The sequence below is a fragment of the Colletotrichum chrysophilum genome (assembly GCF_026319265.1).
Source record: "Colletotrichum chrysophilum strain AFK26 chromosome Unknown scaffold_214, whole genome shotgun sequence".
Lineage (NCBI taxonomy): Eukaryota > Fungi > Ascomycota > Sordariomycetes > Glomerellales > Glomerellaceae > Colletotrichum > Colletotrichum chrysophilum.
The window spans coordinates 1-16,909 of NW_026517501.1; the positions used below are offsets into that span (position 1 = coordinate 1).

General features: G+C 52.7%; 5 protein-coding genes across 5 annotated transcripts; 3 read left to right on the forward strand and 2 right to left on the reverse strand.

Annotated features, from left to right (window-relative positions):
• Nucleotides 1–112: 112 nt before the first annotated feature.
• On the reverse strand, nucleotides 113–1,105 carry COL26b_013243 (uncharacterized protein; the record flags this gene model as incomplete). Its single annotated transcript, XM_053185864.1, has 1 exon — nucleotides 113–1,105. One exon carries the CDS (start codon nucleotides 1,103–1,105, stop codon nucleotides 113–115), a length of 993 nt encoding a protein of 330 aa, XP_053030179.1.
• Nucleotides 1,106–1,729: 624 nt separating this feature from the next.
• COL26b_013244 (uncharacterized protein) lies at nucleotides 1,730–2,623 on the forward strand (the record flags this gene model as incomplete). The annotated part of the gene is made up of 3 exons (XM_053185865.1): nucleotides 1,730–2,314; nucleotides 2,396–2,468; nucleotides 2,523–2,623. 3 exons carry the CDS (start codon nucleotides 1,730–1,732, stop codon nucleotides 2,621–2,623), a joined length of 759 nt encoding a protein of 252 aa, XP_053030180.1.
• Nucleotides 2,624–2,862: 239 nt separating this feature from the next.
• On the reverse strand, nucleotides 2,863–4,369 carry UBA4 (Urmylation protein; the record flags this gene model as incomplete). Its single annotated transcript, XM_053185866.1, has 3 exons — nucleotides 2,863–3,853; nucleotides 3,908–4,121; nucleotides 4,174–4,369. 3 exons carry the CDS (start codon nucleotides 4,367–4,369, stop codon nucleotides 2,863–2,865), a joined length of 1,401 nt encoding a protein of 466 aa, XP_053030181.1.
• Nucleotides 4,370–4,656: 287 nt separating this feature from the next.
• COL26b_013246 (uncharacterized protein) lies at nucleotides 4,657–5,330 on the forward strand (the record flags this gene model as incomplete). The annotated part of the gene is made up of 2 exons (XM_053185867.1): nucleotides 4,657–4,659; nucleotides 4,710–5,330. 2 exons carry the CDS (start codon nucleotides 4,657–4,659, stop codon nucleotides 5,328–5,330), a joined length of 624 nt encoding a protein of 207 aa, XP_053030182.1.
• Nucleotides 5,331–14,482: 9,152 nt separating this feature from the next.
• On the forward strand, nucleotides 14,483–15,294 carry COL26b_013247 (uncharacterized protein; the record flags this gene model as incomplete). The annotated part of the gene is made up of 5 exons (XM_053185868.1): nucleotides 14,483–14,517; nucleotides 14,568–14,678; nucleotides 14,776–14,892; nucleotides 14,986–15,073; nucleotides 15,184–15,294. 5 exons carry the CDS (start codon nucleotides 14,483–14,485, stop codon nucleotides 15,292–15,294), a joined length of 462 nt encoding a protein of 153 aa, XP_053030183.1.
• Nucleotides 15,295–16,909: the final 1,615 nt, after the last annotated feature.

Genomic DNA, 16,909 nt, shown 5'->3' on the forward strand with positions numbered 1-16,909 from the left:
GTGACTTGCACCATAGTTCTTCCGTTTCCGAGCGAGTCCCTGTTGTTCCCGTGATCCTGCAATACAAATGTCCTGTCCTAGCCGCTCGATGCCCAAGTGGGTCGGTTAACTGTTATCCTGCATAACGGGTCGTAACAAACACCTTTCCTTGTCGCTTTGGTCTTGCCTCTGTGGCTAATGCGCGGCGGATATCTGTGAGGGGAAACACATGCGCCACCCTTGAAGCTGCTGTGCCGTCGCGGATGAGTCCAAACACCTCATCGAAGGCGGATTGTATTTCAACCGGACTGGCGGCGTGGACCCATTCTCGCAGATGGAATAGAATAATGCGCACATCAGGGCGCTCACTGTACAGTCGATACGACAAAGGCACGCCGGAAAGCAGGCCGTAGTGGACGAGCGTTCCTCCAGGACTCAGAGCGCGGGCCAGACTGTCACCCTCTGGACCGCCCACAGCGTCGCAGGCTACTGTAAGTCCACGCCCGCCAGACACTTCCTGTACTCTACTCTGTATGTCCCCTTCAGAGCTGTCCAAAACGGCCTCGATGTCAAGCCCGTCCAGTTCCATTGCTGCATCGGCTCGGCGAATGATGGCGATGGGCCGCAGACCCTTACGGTTAAGCATGCGAATGATCATCTGCCCGATAGCAGAGGTCGCAGCGTTGACGACGACCATCTCCCCTGGTCGAGTGGGAGCGAACTGTTCAACCATCAGCCACGCTGTGAGCGGGTTGATGTATGCCGTTGCGGCCTGCTCGTTGCTGAGATCCTCTGGCACTGGAAAGCACCAGCGCTGTTCTGCGACCTTGACATCCTGCCACGCACCCACACTTCCAATGGGTAGCACGCGCTGTCCGACCCGCAGAGTAGATACGTCTTCCCCGATGGACTCGACGATGCCGACCCCTTCGAAGCCTGGGACGAACGGCAAGGTTGTTCTGGATCGGTAGGCGCCTGAGATTGTCACCAGATCCGAGGGGTTGATGCTGGCGAGAAGCATCCGGACTCGTACCTGGCCCGCACTGAGGGCCTGGTGGTCGTCGGTAGACTCGGTCATGACTACTTCGGCCGGGGAGCCGAACTGCCTTACAATGGCCCTTGTCATTGCGAAATATCGTCAGACTGCTGTCACGGCGCGTAACGTGTGCTCCGGCTCCAGCGACCGCTGTTTTGAAAGGGAGCAAAATTATCAAAGAGGATGTCGCAGAAGAGAGGCAAGAAAAGAGTAGGACGAGAACATAATGTTTAGTTGTTTACAGCCTTGATCTTTAAATCGGGCTTTAGCGAGATCTCCTAGTTTATTTCCTAGATCAAACACTTATCCTCTAAGTGAGTAAGGCTAATATCAGGATGATAAAAATAATACTGATTTAAGTATTATATGCCTTTATAGCATCAAAAGCATGTCGGCTTATTGTAGTCCCGGGTGGCCGATACCTTGAGAGCCAACGCGCCAGCCACAAGGATCATTCGATCTGGGGAAGCAAGTGCTGCAAAGCGGCCCGTGCATTAGCTGCGGCTGGGCGGCTGCTGCTGTGAGAGGCGCTCGAGGTGGGCGTCAAATCTTTGTGGACCGAGCTTGACCTCATCGCAAGCTCCATCCATCCAGCAGCTTCGTCACTTTTCCTTCCGAAAGGAAAACACCAACCGGGAGAAAAAATCTCCACTCCGCCCAATTCAATTCCTCGGATCACCACGAAACACGCAGAGACACAAGCACACGCTCACGATGCTCACTCCCACGAGCACTTTCGCTCTCCGCCTGGCCGGCCAGGGCGCCGCCCGCGCCTCCATCGCCCGCACCATCGCATGCCCGTACTCGACGACCTCCAAGACACCAACCCCGGCCGGCCGTCCGATCGGTCTCGCTCCCTCCTCGCCGCTCGCTCACAGCAGCGCCGTTTTCTCGTCCTCCTCCCCGATTCTCGCCCGCGTCGTCCGCCAGCCCTGCGCCCAGCGCAATGCCTCAACCTCCGCAACCTCCCCCGCGGCGTCGCAAAAGTCCGCGTTCCCCACGGCGGCGCAGCAGGGCGACAGGCTCGACTGGAACACCTTCTTCGCGCTGCGCAAGTCCCGCCGCAGGTGGCAGCTGGGCTTCAGCGTCGTGACGTTCGGTGCGTCCTTCGTCGGCGGGGCGGGCGTGCTCGCTACCGGCGTCGCGGACCCCCTGGTCTCGCAGGTGCCGCTGGACCCCTTCATCACGCTTGGTCTTATGACGATGAGCTTCGGTGCGCTGGGTTGGCTGATTGGGCCGAGCGTGGGATCGCTTGTGTTTTACACGCTGAACAAGAGGTGGAAGAACCAGATGACGGTGGTGAGTATTTTCATGTGCAGTCGTGCGGGGCACGCGCCCAATGATCTGATGTTCGGGATGCTGATGAAATTTTGCGTGTAGAAGGAGAAGGAGTTCTTTGCTCGCATCAAGAAGAACCGCGTCGACCCCTCTGTCTCCTCTGTCGGTAACCCTGGTATGTTACCCTCGTCTCTGCTACTCGGATGGTTGTTTGCTGACATTCGCAAAGTCCCTGATTTCTACGGCGAGAAGATCTCCAGCGTCGCAGGCTACCGCCAATGGCTCAAGGACCAGCGTGCCTTCAACCGCAAGCGCGTCACCTTTGTGTAAACGACGGCCTCACCATCAACTCGGCACATCACGGCTTGGCAGCACACAAACTTTTGTATTCATCTCTTAAGGTTAATCAGGATTCATCATGGCTCTTGGGCGTAGGCCGCCCTCCTCTCTTTGTAGCAATAGGGGTATCGCGTGGGAAAAGTATGTATGATGACGGCAGTCCCCCCTTGTCAGAACAAATCCAACTTATTGAAACCAAAACCTCGTTGACCTTTCTTTTCTCTCCTTTCTCATGTGAATGGCAACGTCGGGTCAACCTCGGCTTTCCATGCCCTCATGCCGCCCTTGATATCACGAATGACTCTCCCGTTGCTGTTTAGGCCTAAGTCCTTGAGGCGCTTTGCCGCCAGTTGGGAGTCGTTGCCTACTCTGCAGACCAGGTAGATGGGTGCGTCTTCGGGCAAGTCTGTCGGTATCCACCCGGGCTGTGGTGATGTTCCGTCTTTTGTTACTTGGGTATCCTTCATGAAGGTTGAGATCGGTATGCTCATCGCGCCGTCAATGCTGCAGATATCAAAGTTTTCCTTCTCCCTGACGTCTAGGAGGAGATGCTTTGCAGAGCCTCCCTTGGAAAGACGCTCATACTCGGTAGCGGTGATCCGCTCTTCGGGTCCCAAGATACTGACAGGAGCAGTGACACCACAGAAGGACACATAATCCAAAGATCCGGATCGCAGCGTCTCCAACGACAATGTCGACTGCGCCGAGCAAGCGAAGCAGTCCTTCCTCCTCCCGCGCATACGAACAGACCTGAACGGTCCAGATGGGGCAGCCCCTGAGAAGATCAGCAGAGAGGGCGCGGCTGCTTCCTTGACCTTGACCTCGGGGTCAACAGCCCCCGCAGCGACGAGCTTGATTGCCTCGAGGGCTTGTAGTACACCCATCACACCCACTACGGGGCCCAAGATCCCGCCCTCGCCGCAGCTGACCACGCTGTCGGGCGGCGGTGGCTTTGGGAAAACACATCGGTAACATGGCCCGCCCTCCAAGCTTCCCTGAGGTGCTGCCGGGGAGTTGAGGATAATGAGCTGACCGTCGGTGCGGAACGCTGAGGCTGAGACGAGGGGCTTTTGGAGGAGAACGCAGATGTCAGAGATGAGGTAGCGGGAGGTCGGGTGGTCGGTGCAATCGAGGACGATGTCGTACTGAGAGACGATTTCTTCGGCATTCTGAGGCGTGAGATGTGTTTTGTGCGCTTGATAGGTGACCGTTGGGTTCAATCTGAGATGTTAACCACTAGATGCGCAGTGAAAAGGGAGGTCATGGCTGTAGTACCCTTTCAAATATGCAATGGCACTGTCGACCTTGTACATGCCCACCCGCTCCATTGAGTGCGCCACCTGTCGGTGGAGGTTGGAGACCTCGACAACATCCCCGTCAACGAGACCGACAGTCCCGGCCCCTGCTCCGGCGATGTAAGCTGCTGCGGGGCATCCCAGTCCACCGGCTCCGATGAGGAGAACCTTGGACTTTTTCAGCCTCAACTGGCCTGCAACATTTTTAGCGTCGTCCTTTCATGAATGTCACCATCTCAAGCTGACCTTTCACCCCCACAGCTGGGATGATCAGCTGCCGCCCGTATCTCTCATACTCCTCCGCCAAGAGGGGCCATTTCCAGGGTTGCGGGTGCTGCTCGTCACGAACTTCCTTCTCCGCTTGTGCCAGCTCTTCTTTCAAGTTTCGAAGCTCAGCCTCCGCTTCGGCGACCTTCCGCCTCAGGTCCTCGATTTTGCCCATTTTCTTTCTTGGAGGGGCCGTGACAGCTTTGGCGGGGTGAGTCGTGCACATGCGCGGGCATTTGTGCATTAGGTTTTATACAAAAGTCGGAGGGGCCAATCCCGACCGCCGACCCCACGATTTGTATGGACCCGCTTTTGTCGGACCCCACCTCGAATTTTTGAAAGCTTGGGCAGTCCAGAACTTTGACCAGCGCCTTCCTCAACCTCGAACTTGCGACTTCAACTTTTGCGCCGACCGTATTTTCACTCCTTCGAATCGCGAATTTCGAGCTCCAAACACCCATCATGGTACGCCTCAATCCAAATCTCCTAACGCACAATCAAGCTGACCCTCCTAGGCTCCCACCGCCCCAACATCCCTCTCCGCCCGCGAGAAGCGCATGGCCCGAATCCGCGGCGACATCCACCCCCTCGCTCCTCACAAAACCCACCGCGCCGAAGCTCAGGTCGACGACGCCTTCCTCACGAACAAGAAAGACAAGCGCACGATGAAGCACTCCGCCTTCGTCTCCAAGATCAGCAAGGCCAGCAGCAAGAAGACGCTCAAGCGCCGGCGCCCGTCCAAGAAGCTCGTGACCACAATGGAGTCGCTCGCCGACGCGCTGCCGGACCTCGCGGACGACGGCGAGACGGCGCACAGCCTCGAGCAACTGAGGGAGGGCAAAGTGCGGCACAAGAGTTTGAAGAGCAGGCCTGGCGCGCTGAAGAGGAAGGAGAAGGTTGTCAGGGGGGAGATGGCGAGGTTTGGGGCGAGTATGGCGGCGCTGGCGAATGTACCGGCGGCGCCGGTGCCGGTTGCTGCTGCTCCTGCGGCCAAGGTTGACGGTGGTGATAATGTCGCCATGGGAGATGCGGCCGCGGAGGAGACGAGTGCGACGGCTGGACGGTGGGCGGCGTTGAGGAGGCATATTTCGAGTACGATGGAGACGAACCCGGCGTTTAGCAGACAGGGACCTTGAATCGGCGACTTGGGATGGAATCAAACCAAGTACAACGATTAGATTTGCGTCGGCCTTATTCCACGATGAAGCCAATGACAGAAGGAAAATCAGGTGGCGACCGGCATGAATTCCGACTCTCTCGGTCAAGCTTTCAGCAGCCAATCCGCGAGTTTCTTGCAAGGACTACAAATATTGAAGACAGGCACAGATAGAGGATTGTGGGAGCAAAATCTCCAATGAGCAGAAATGGTCGTCTGCATGAGGTTGGAGCTGTCTAAGGGGGGTTTGCTCGGGCAGCCCAATGACGGAGTAGGAAGAGAATGTACGGCTGCTCGATTCACAGTTCAAAAGACTCGCGAACTTCGAACACCTATTGATTAACAACAAGCGGGCCACAGATCAAAGTTGCCAGGAAAGCGGTGGAAGCTACAAAAGCACGCAATACCCAGTACACACTATTTCAAATTTTGGCTAGCGTATCTCAGCATGATGTTTAGACTTCGAGCATTTGCGATGCCCCTCTGTATCATGCTTACGATTACCGACTGGGTAAGATGTATGCCTAACGTGCTGCATGCCCCAATCACTTCATAGATCGCCAGCCTGCTGCTGGAACATGACAAATTACATACATAATTGCATTCAGCCCCAATGTTGGTGACTGGCCCCTGCAAGCTTCCAGGATCACTGAATGATTGGCCGGATTGTCACCAGAACACGGTTGTCCCCATTGGGAATTGATAACACCCACCAGAGCCAACCACAATTCTAGTAGCAAACATGTCGACATTTACTAACTGATAAGAGTATTGCAACATGACAGCCTCGCGAGCCAGGTTCCTTGAGAAACCTAAAGTCTCTTTTGGCGGTCATGCGCCGCTGGCGAGGGTAATCCTACGGTACTCAGCTCGCCGATTGGTGTATTGATCCTCAAGTCACTCGTTGATCGAACATGGCCCCCACGCACATGTAGCCCTGAGGACAGCACGTAGGACTTCCCTATTTTTGGTGGGAGTCTGCCCTGTAGTGCCATGGTGGGCTGCCTCGAGAAGATCAGGCTGTGCTAGCAACAGCAAAGACGAGCTGCTTACCGACTACTTATTCTGTCTGTACACCCCCAGGCTTTTACTTGTCCGTGGCTTTATACTAACGTTTCTCACGAATAGATCACATATCATTCCTTTCACCACTTATGGACTAGACCGAAAGCTTCCTTGCGACTTCATGATGGCCACATATTTGGCATTGCCTGATGATCCCCCGTCCGAATCAATCAGTTCCAAGCCACCCCCAAATGAGAATCTGACTTCCCTGTTGGAAGGCTCTGAGCCCACCGAGCGACCCAAGCACCATCAACCCCAAAATCATCAGAGACGACACAAACCTGCACTCTGCTCATCTTCCGAGAATTGATTTATGGATTGATTTCCCTCGCCGTAGCAGCTGCTTCGTTTCTTGGGCTGTTGGCTTTACTCAGAGCATACGACAGCAAACCAGAGCCGAAATGGTCGTTCGTACCATGGACCCAACGAATCACTCTTAACACAATGGTTTCGATAGTTTCGACTGTTTTCCGCAGCTGCATTCTTTTTCCAGTGGCAACCTGTATCAGTCAGTTTGGCTGGATCTGGATGATGAAACCCGGTGGAAGGTCTCTTCAAGATCTTCCGTCCTACAATTCTGCCGGTGGAGGACCAGTCGGAAGCCTCAATCTCCTCTGGAGGCTTCGATTCTGGTAAGTTCATAACATCTTCTCGAAACGCAATGCACTAACAACTTCGCCGCTTCCAGGCACTACGCAAGCATTGGTGCTGCTATAACGCTAATCGCATTCGCTTCGGGTCCCTTTATCCAACAAAGTGTTACGTACGAGCTTCGATCCGTCATCGACCATGCATTCAGTCCCAGCGCTAACGCAGTGGCGGCCTATTCCTGGGGCGAAGGCACGTTGGGCTGGAGTTACCCCCAATACGCCTGTATGCAATTTAAGCAGTTCTCTTATCTGGCTTACCGCTAACCAGTGAATTTTATAGTCCAGCAACTTCCATACAACATGACAGCCGCCATCCTTGCAGGACTATTTGCCCCAGATCAGTCATCACCCCCTCAACCACTCTCGAATTGTCCCACAGGTAATTGCACTTGGGAGTCGTTTGGCACGCTCGGCGTGAACTCCAAATGCGTTGATATATCATCGCGCGTGGAGAAACGTATGGATAACAACACCGAGTATCACCTCGAGGCACCGGGTGACCCCTTGCTTCAGAAAACTTTCGACCGGGCCGGATCAGACATGTATCGCATATTTTACCTTACATCCAACATTCCCGCAGACGTGAATATGTCATATGTTGAGCCATTCCTCAATTTGACAGCGGCTATGATTCTCGTTGATTGGGTAAAGGTTTGGCCTAGTGACCCGTCGGTTGACACCTCGACTACTTATCAACTACTCGGTCAGAACTCAAGAATCGAGGCCCGCCGCTGCGCTGTTTACTTTTCGGCCAAAGAGGTACTTCCGCGAGTAGAAAATGGTGTATACTCAGAGGAAGTCTTGCAGGAGATCACACAACCCAACAATCTCCAGTTCCTGAATGAAGGTGGAAAAATTGGCGCACGCAAGTACTTCGTCTACATACACGATTTCCCGGACACCTTAGTATTTCAACTTCCCGGTCTTCCGCCAAACAGAAGAAACAACTTCACTGTTCCAGTAACAGCTTTCATTCAAATGAGATGCGAAGAAACGAATCCAGTATAAATCCTGAACACACAGTTCAAGGCCACGTCTGGATTCAGCAGCAATTCGTCGTTGTGCGCTGGGCGTGGCTGGCCCTTCCCGCAACCATGCTCGTGTTGACGTCCCTATTCCTCGCTGCCACAATCGTGGAAACGCGCAGGAAGGATGTCGGTGTGTGGCTGTCAAGCCTATTGGCGCTTTTCTTCAACGCGCGTCTGGACTCGAGCGGCAAAGACGTTTTATTCAATGCGAGCTCCAAATCTCTCAATACAGCTGATGGTATGGTCCAGGTTGCGGCGGGGCTCAAGGCTAGCATTGTCAAAGGTTCTCGCATGATCCATGTGGTAGCGAAAGAGCCTGTCAAGACGAAAGACGAAGATTTTGAAATGAGATCACTTAGGAAACTCTCACTCGGTCCGATTGAGACCAGCATGTTTGAGGATAGAGCAGGTTTTGCAGACGATCTTGGCAGAACTCCGGGAGCAACAGTCATGCATCGAAAGGCATAGCGATGGGAAAGGATTACTCTTGACTGCTCTTCTCCAAGGAAGGTATGTAATAGACCGCAAACTCGTTTTCATTTGAGTAAGTATGCAGTCGGGCCGTCTACTCAGACATCGGAAACAGTTCACAAGTTTATTGGTAATCGATACATTTGTAGTAATGCTGGAAGCGATGAGTTGCAGCGCCCCCCCTGTTCCATGGCCATCGATGATTGGGCTCCTCCAGTTGCATATTGGGCTAACCCAGCTCGTTGGTTGGATCAACGTCAGAGACCACCCCCCTGCCTCTCAAAACCCCGTGATGACGGCCGAGAACTTGGCGCCTCAGGTGGGGAATTGACAACCCTCCGTCACCATAGCCTCGCATCTGCGAAAAATTGACTTCTACTTTCCATTTATTTTGACTATCTATCCTTTTTGCAAATCACTAGTACGTACCGCTTCGAAGTTATTCATAATCGATGAAACACTCAGCCAACAAACTTGATCGGCGAGGTCAACTTGATTTTGGGACAGGAATGCCCTGGATGCTGCAACCCAGTTCGCGCGGATCAGGCCTCACGATACCCTATGTCGACGTACCGCCCCGAACAGACTGTCCCACGCACCCGAAGCTACCTCCACGAAGACAGCTCCGATGGCACTAGACCCCCTTTTCCAAAACGACAAAGAGGACAGAGCTCTGATAACGAATGTGGAAGGGGCGAGGAGATACGGCAGGCGAAGCTAAGGCATAAGGATTACACCGTGGGATGGATTTGCGCTCTTCCAATCGAATTGCGTGCAAGTTGCGCCATGTTAGACAGCACGCATGAAAACATGCCTTCGCCAATCAACGATGGAAATCAATATATTTTGGGAAATATTGGCCAGCACAATGTGGTATTGGCGTGCCTGCCCGCTGGCCAATATGGCACAAACAATGCGGCAATAGTGGCAAGCAACATGATGCGGACGTTTACCGAAATACAAGTTCGCTTGATGGTCGGTATCGGGGGCGGTGTACCGGGCAAAGTTGACATTCGACTTGGCGATGTGGTCGTAGGCGACCGCGTGATACAACACGATCTCGGCAGGATTACGGCCATCGACGGATTCCGAGGCACAGGTTTCCCGAGGATCCCCCCATTGAGACTTTTGCAAGCCGTCTCTAAGCTGCGCGGGCTTCATGAATCGACGATCAGCCAGATCTCATCCACAGTTGAGAAATTGCCTCAACATCAATTGGGGTTGGTGTCATTTGAACGCCCAACTGGTTTTGAGGACCAATTATTTCGTGCTGAGTACTCTCATGCAGGCGAAACCCCTAGTTGCTTGACCTGTAACCCACTTGAGATAGTGGTTCGACCAAGAAGATTCACAGACCGACCCTACATACACTATGGTGGAATTGCCTCTGGTAATCAAGTTGTTAAATGCGGACAACATCGCGACTCCTTGGCCAATAAACTCAGTGACGTATTTCAGCACGATGTCATATGCTTCGAGATGGAAGCAGCAGGCTTGATGGACACCTTCCCTTGTATAGTAATTCGAGGGATCTGCGATTATTCTGATTCGCACAAGAACAAGGCATGGCAGGGATACGCGGCTGCGACTGCAGCCGCGTATGCAAGGGAACTCCTCTCTAATGTTGCATCTGACAGTGGGATTACTTCTGAAACGCGTGGTAAGCATGCTATCGTAACCCAGGCTGGCTGATCACTGCTAATTTGACTATAGCCCAGGAAGCTGAGAAGGAGAAACAGCGTGAGCAGCACCAGCGACATCAGGAATCTCTTCGAGTACGTACTCGCCGAGTCATACTACTACAATCACTTTCTTATGAGCAAATCCATGATCGCCGTTCAAACATTGCAACACGCGTTCAAGGACATGTGGCTGGATCCTTCAACATCCTTTGTACAAAACCTGGCTTGACCATTCAACAGTGGCCCAGCACCACGGCTTCCTATGGATCAGTGGAAAGCCGGGCGCTGGAAAATCGACTTTAATGAAATTTGCATTCGGAAGCGTGCGCAGGGCTGTCCAGTATTCAGAAGAAGATGCTGCTATACTGTGTTTCTTTTTCAATGCCCGAGGCGTTGAATTGGAGAAGTCGCTTCTCGGCATGTATCGCTCCTTATTGCATCAGTTATTGGGAAGGTTTCCAAAGTTGCAAGAGGTTTTCGACGACGATACCTTGATTCCGAGTAGTTACGCAAGCTGCCCTCCCCTCGAAGTTCTCCGAGATCTTTTCAGAAATGCAGTCATGGCACTACAACGGCGCCATTTGACGTGCTTCATCGATGCGCTGGATGAGTGCGACGAGACTCAAGTTCGTGAGATGGTGGTTTATTTTGAAGAGCTTGGCGAGGAAGCTATTGAAAATGATGTTCGGCTCAACATTTGCTTTTCAAGTCGTCACTATCCCCATATCGATATCCGATTTGGCCTCAAGCTTATGCTTGAAAAGCAGACTGGTCATTCAGATGACCTAAAGAAATACGTCCAGGGACATCTCCGTGCGGGTGTGACTAGACATGCCAATGACATTCAAGCAAAAGTCCTCGATAAAGCCGGCGGCGTGTTCATGTGGGTGGTCTTGGTTGTCGATATATTGAACAAGGAACTAGTCCGTGGTCGAGGTCGCACGTTCATACTTGAGAAACGCCTGAACGAGATACCTGCTGAGCTAAGTGACCTTTTTCAGGACATCCTCAGGCGGGATCGCAATAACATGGACGATTTCGTACTCTGTGTCCAATGGATACTGTTTGCGAAGCGGCCACTGGAACTGAGGGAGTTTTACTTCGCAATGATGTCTGTATTGCCTGACTATCATCAGATTCTGGCGGACTATGACCCGAATTCAGACCTGGAAGAAGGAATGGAGCTCCTCGTAATCAGCTCTTCAAAAGGCCTAGCCGAGGTTACGAAAACCGAACTGAGAACGGTTCAGTTCATTCATGAGTCCGTAAGGGACTTCCTCGTCAAGGATAATGGTCTTCAGCAGCTTTTACAAGTCAGTGGGGATGACCTGGAAGCGAGGAGTCATGAAAAGCTCAAAAGCTGCTGTCTGGGAGAAATTGGGCCACTTTCAGCAGTCTCGGCATACATAAAATCTCATCCGAAGGTGACACGAACGGATATCGTCATGAAATTCCCGTTTCTCATATATGCGACGGAGAACGTCTTGAATCATGCCGAAGCCGCGGCGAAAAGTCTTCTTCAGGATGCCTTCATGGACCAGTTTCCTCTGGAGGACTGGGCGCGCCTTACCGGTTTGATTGACGATGATGCGGGGACCAATGTCGAAGATTCCCTACTGGGCTTCAATACCCGAAAAAATCGCTACTTACCAAATGTCAACCTCACATATATCCTTGCTGAGAACAATCTTCTCACTCTCCTGGAAAAGCGCGTTACCGCTCTTGCTTGGCAAGTTCATTCTCGAGGAGGACGCTACGGATATCCACTTTTTGCGGCAATGTCTGAAGGACATCTGACTGCAGCCAAAGCTCTGCTCGGTAAAACTGCCCAGCTAGTCGACATCAACGATATCTTCCCGGATGTCCGTTATGATGGCAAGTTTGATGACGAACAGGGTTATAGCACAAGCCCGCTTCGTTGGGCTCTTGAGAACAATCACGGTACTCTTGCCAATTATCTAATAAGTCAAGTTGAAAGCACAGATCACAAACTTGATCACAAGCAACCGATCTGTTACGATGTTGTGGACGGTAATCATCCTACCATCCGTCTTTTGGTAGAGAACACTGATCCACCGCGTTCGACAAGCTCCCTACCGAGGCCAGAAGCAACTAATGATACCAAACCTAACCTTAGCCCGGAGCTCGAAAGATTTTCCCGTTTCAACGTGGGAGACATACATAGAAGACCAAGGCTCTCGCCCGGTGTAGAGAGTCGCAACAAACCCGCGACCAGACTGCTACTTGACTGGGGTTCGGCTCTCCACAAACTCGCTCATGAAGGAAGAGTCTCCAAGCTCGCAAGTCTTAATTTAGAGTCTGAAATTACCAGCAACGGACCTCCGCGATCGCTTTTGGAAAGGGGTCTGATCACCAAACATGAGATTTCAATCGAGGCGGTTGGATGTAGTACTCATGACACCATCGAACTTCTGGTAGATAATGGAGAAAACATAAGCATGGCGTGCTTGGACGCAAGGACGCTGCTTGAAATCGCACTGCGTAGCAGAAATTGGGTTGCCGCTAAGTACCTCATTGGAGACGGGCACATTGCAGAATGTACCAGCTCTTATGGTCATTACGCCCTGCACCACTTACACTTGGCAAGTGACGTGGAGATGGCAAAGATGCTTCTGGAGAATGGCGCAACAATCAAGTGCGGAATTTCCTGTCTCGACAAGCCACTTCAAAGCCTAGCCGCAGTTGACGTTAGAGAGATGATTGAGCTCTTCATCAAATACGGAGTGGATCTTAATTGTCGAGATCGCACGGGTCGTACCCCCCTTCATGAGGCAGTTTGTGGCGGTCATACGGTGTTGGCCAAGCTGCTTATTCAACACGGTGCGGCTGTTGATTCCAAAGATGTGGATGGTAGGACACCATTCCATGACGCAGTTTCATATGGATACGAAGATATGGCAAGGATTTTAATTATGGAAGGAGCAACGACTTACTTGGCCGACCGTTTTGGCAGAACACCTCTTCAAATGGCAAGCCAGCGACACTACAAAGGCATGGTTGATCTCTTGCTTCAAGATGACAGCGGTCAAACTAGAGCTCGGATCATGGAGGCAGAGACTTGGACGGGCTCTGCCAGGGACGAAGAGCAACGGCATGAGTATGCTGATGACGAGGCCTCTGAATCATCGGAAGGGGCAGCGGCGAAGTCACATAGGGGCGGAGAGAGCATTGAGGATGAAGAAGAAGAGCAGTATTTCACCGCTGTTGATGAAAGTGATTCTGTTGAATCCTCAGATGAGAACAGTGAAATATGAGTTTTGGAACTTATGAGAGCAGTGTCAAATGAGTATTGGAGGATACAATAGCGGTGGGCACCCAAACCACAAGCTGCCAAAATGCTGCTCAGATGATGTCAAAACCGAGTCAATAATTGAAATTTGATTTAGTAGATCCTCTTTAGATCAATGCTGCTCAATGACACCTGATGCCGTGCGTGTGGGCATACACCAATCTACGTTTAGGGAAAACAGACTCAAGGACGTCAGACTAAATGTACACGTTGCGGAGGACCCCATAGAATGAGTTGCGCATACTGCATTGCTCTTCCCTTGGGAGTGCTTGTGAAGTTTGGCTCCGCGACAGCGTTTATCAGATTGACGTCCGTTATATCTAAACACATGATCTACGCAGAAACGAACGGCCCAAGGAAATACGAGATATTAGTTCTGGCAAGAAAAAAACAAAGAAGACACAGACCTCCCCTGGTATGGATGCGTCCATCAACTGGGAGTTACTAGCCAGTAACAAAATTGTGTGCTGTCATTTTTGACGATCGAGTGATGTCAGCCCAAGGCTCAGACCGCCTACCGAACATTTATGGGGCGCAAGCGCTGCACAACACGCTGCGCGTTTGCCCTACAGAAAACGTTAACGACGCGTGATCCTGGGGAAACGGATGGGTGGGTGCGGTCCGTCGTCATAATCGTGGGGATCGTCAGGAGAGGACGGCTTGGGACTGGGTTGTTTACCTAGCGGCAACGTCACAGGTTGTTTTGGTTGGAGAAGCTGCAGGAAGGCAGCTGCTGCCTGCCTTTTGGATGACATTCGGCCGCTACTTCCCTGAGAAGAAACAAACAAGTGGGAGGAAGCATAAAAGACGTCAAATCTCAGTATTCTTCATATAAAATCTTTTCATTCTCAACATCCAAGATACCCATTTGCGACCGTCAACAAGAACAGTCCTTCACTTACTTCTCGCAGCATCACAACGTCAACATGGCTAGCACCAACCCCACCAACTTCGCCAACCTGTGCGTCCATGCCACTCTCTTCTGGTGGACATTCTAGCTGACAATTCCAGCCCTACCGAGGAAGTCCAGGCAATCGCATCCAAGGGCGGCCAGGCCAGCCATGGCCCCGAGGAGGTCATCTCCCCGACCGGCAACCTGAACCCAGGCAACTTCCAGAACCGGTATGCATCTCCCTACCTTCCTTGCGGAGTCGATCATGCTTCATCAATGTTAAGAACCGTGTGACGGAATTTGTGAGGTTGACTGACAACCGTGCAGCCCCACCGAGGAAGTCCGCGAGATCGCAGCCAAGGGCGGCCACGCCAGCCACGGCCACGGCTCCGGTACCCACACCGCGGCGGCCGGCAACGGCAACCCCGCCAACTTTGCCAACCGGTACGACCCGCTCCCGACCCGCTCCGGCATTTGAACCTTCCATGACGAGGGTTGCTACGTGCATGCATTTTGCTAACTTTTCTTAACCAAAAGACCCAAGGAGGAAGTCCAAGAGATTGCCGCCAAGGGCGGTCACGCCAGCCACGCGGGTGGTTTCGCCAGCATGGACCCCGAGAGACAGGTGCGTTTATTCGTAGTCGCTACAAAAGTTCCCCTCTCTGAGCGCCGTTGTCATGGTTGCCATCGCGATTCCAGAACACCGTTTCGCTGACCATTTGTTGTTTATCACAGCGCGAGATCGCGTCCGAGGGCGGCAAGGCGTCGTCCGGGTCCTTTGAGCCCGGCTCCGAGAGGGCGCGGGAGGCTGGTCGCAAGGGCGGTCTCACCAGTGGTTCTGCTTAAACACCTCCACTGCGCAAGCAACATTGTACGATAGAAAGAATGGTCACGACTTGACGAGCAAATAGGGAGATGATCTGCAGGGTCTCCATCGAATGACTATCTGATATTTTCTCAACATTTGCGTTTGTTGTGCTTGTCAGGGTGTTTCGCCCAACGTTCGGGCCGCGCGTGGATATGCCTTCCGCTGCGGCCAGAAAAGCTTGGACACACTCAGATGTTTGTGGGTGATATCGGATCAATAACAATCACGGGCGTGACATTCGAGAAGTACGGATGAGTCTAGGCCCTCCCTCGGCAGATCACCTCAGTCTGGTTTTCGTCTCGACTTACATGAAGTGTGTTTGTCTGGCACTCTCCCTCCGGACTCTCAGGATACGAAGCCTGCCAGCGAAGGAAACCCTTCCTCAAAATGCAAAGAAGGCAGATCGGAAACGAAGCGGCTGCCAACAGATTGTAACCTTCCCAATCGTGGTTGGTGGGAAAAGGCGGCGCCAGGTTACCGGAAGTCTCCCTCGGCAAGCGCCGACCGGAGAGTTTCCCCCCTCTGCCTTTTCTTGTTTACCCCACCCAGTGGCCCGCGGCCCCGGCAGTCCCTGCGCGCGATGCAGCAGCAGCAGAAAAGAAAAGATGAGGCTGTCCTTGCACAGTGAGTGTGAGGTGAGTACCGTGAAGGTTTGTCCGCGGATAAGGGTCCGGCGCAAGGTCCTCCGTCAGCATCAGCCAGCAGTCACCAAAGCATGTACGCGTAGCAGCCACGTTGGGCATCCTAGGCCGGTTAGACGGCTTTCCCTCCCAATGCAAGCACTAAGTAGGTACAGTGATGCTGCAGGTTCGCTGGTGAGGCCTGCGGCGGGAATTGCCCCAGGTGGGTGGTATCCAACGTATCAAGGTCGACGGCCCATTGCGATGGTCTGGAACGGGTGCCGCAGCACGGTGACGTAGACGAGGTGAAACCAGGCACCTCGATCGATCTTGGTCCAGCGAGCAGCAGCACCTGCAGCACCAGTGCTCACCCACGGAGAGTGATTACCGCTTCTTTTTTCGTTTTCCCCAACCTCACAGTGCTGTAAAGTATGGCAATGACTAATTCCATTTATTGGAGAGAGGGAGGGAGCAATAAAGTAAAGTAAAGATAAGCTGCGCAGCGGGCATCATCATGCAGTGCTGGCACTTTAATCTACCAGCTACAAGACACCGTCGCAGCCAATGTCACAGGCCGGACACGCAAGAGCGGCACCCCCAGATTCGGAGAGATGGCGTTCCAGATCTCGTGCCACCTTTCTCTGTTGCCCTTTCTCCTCTTTGCCCAACTTGGGCGTGGCTGCCATCGCAGATGATCGGCCCAGGTTTCGTCCTTCTTTTTTTTCTGCTTTTTGGGTTTTGCTAGGCTAGCCTTGAAAGTATGTAAACTGGCGTGCTCCCACTGCCCATCTGCTAGGCTGCCCGTCCTTGGATGTTTTGCTCTGTTATTTGGAAAAAGTACTCACCTACTATACGCTCTTACCGCTCGAGATTCAGAGAGTCTGAATTGCCTTTCCTCGTATTTCAGTAATCAGTGAAACCTTCCGACTACCCTCTACCCCGGGGGATCCCCAGACAATCCGCGGTCGAATTG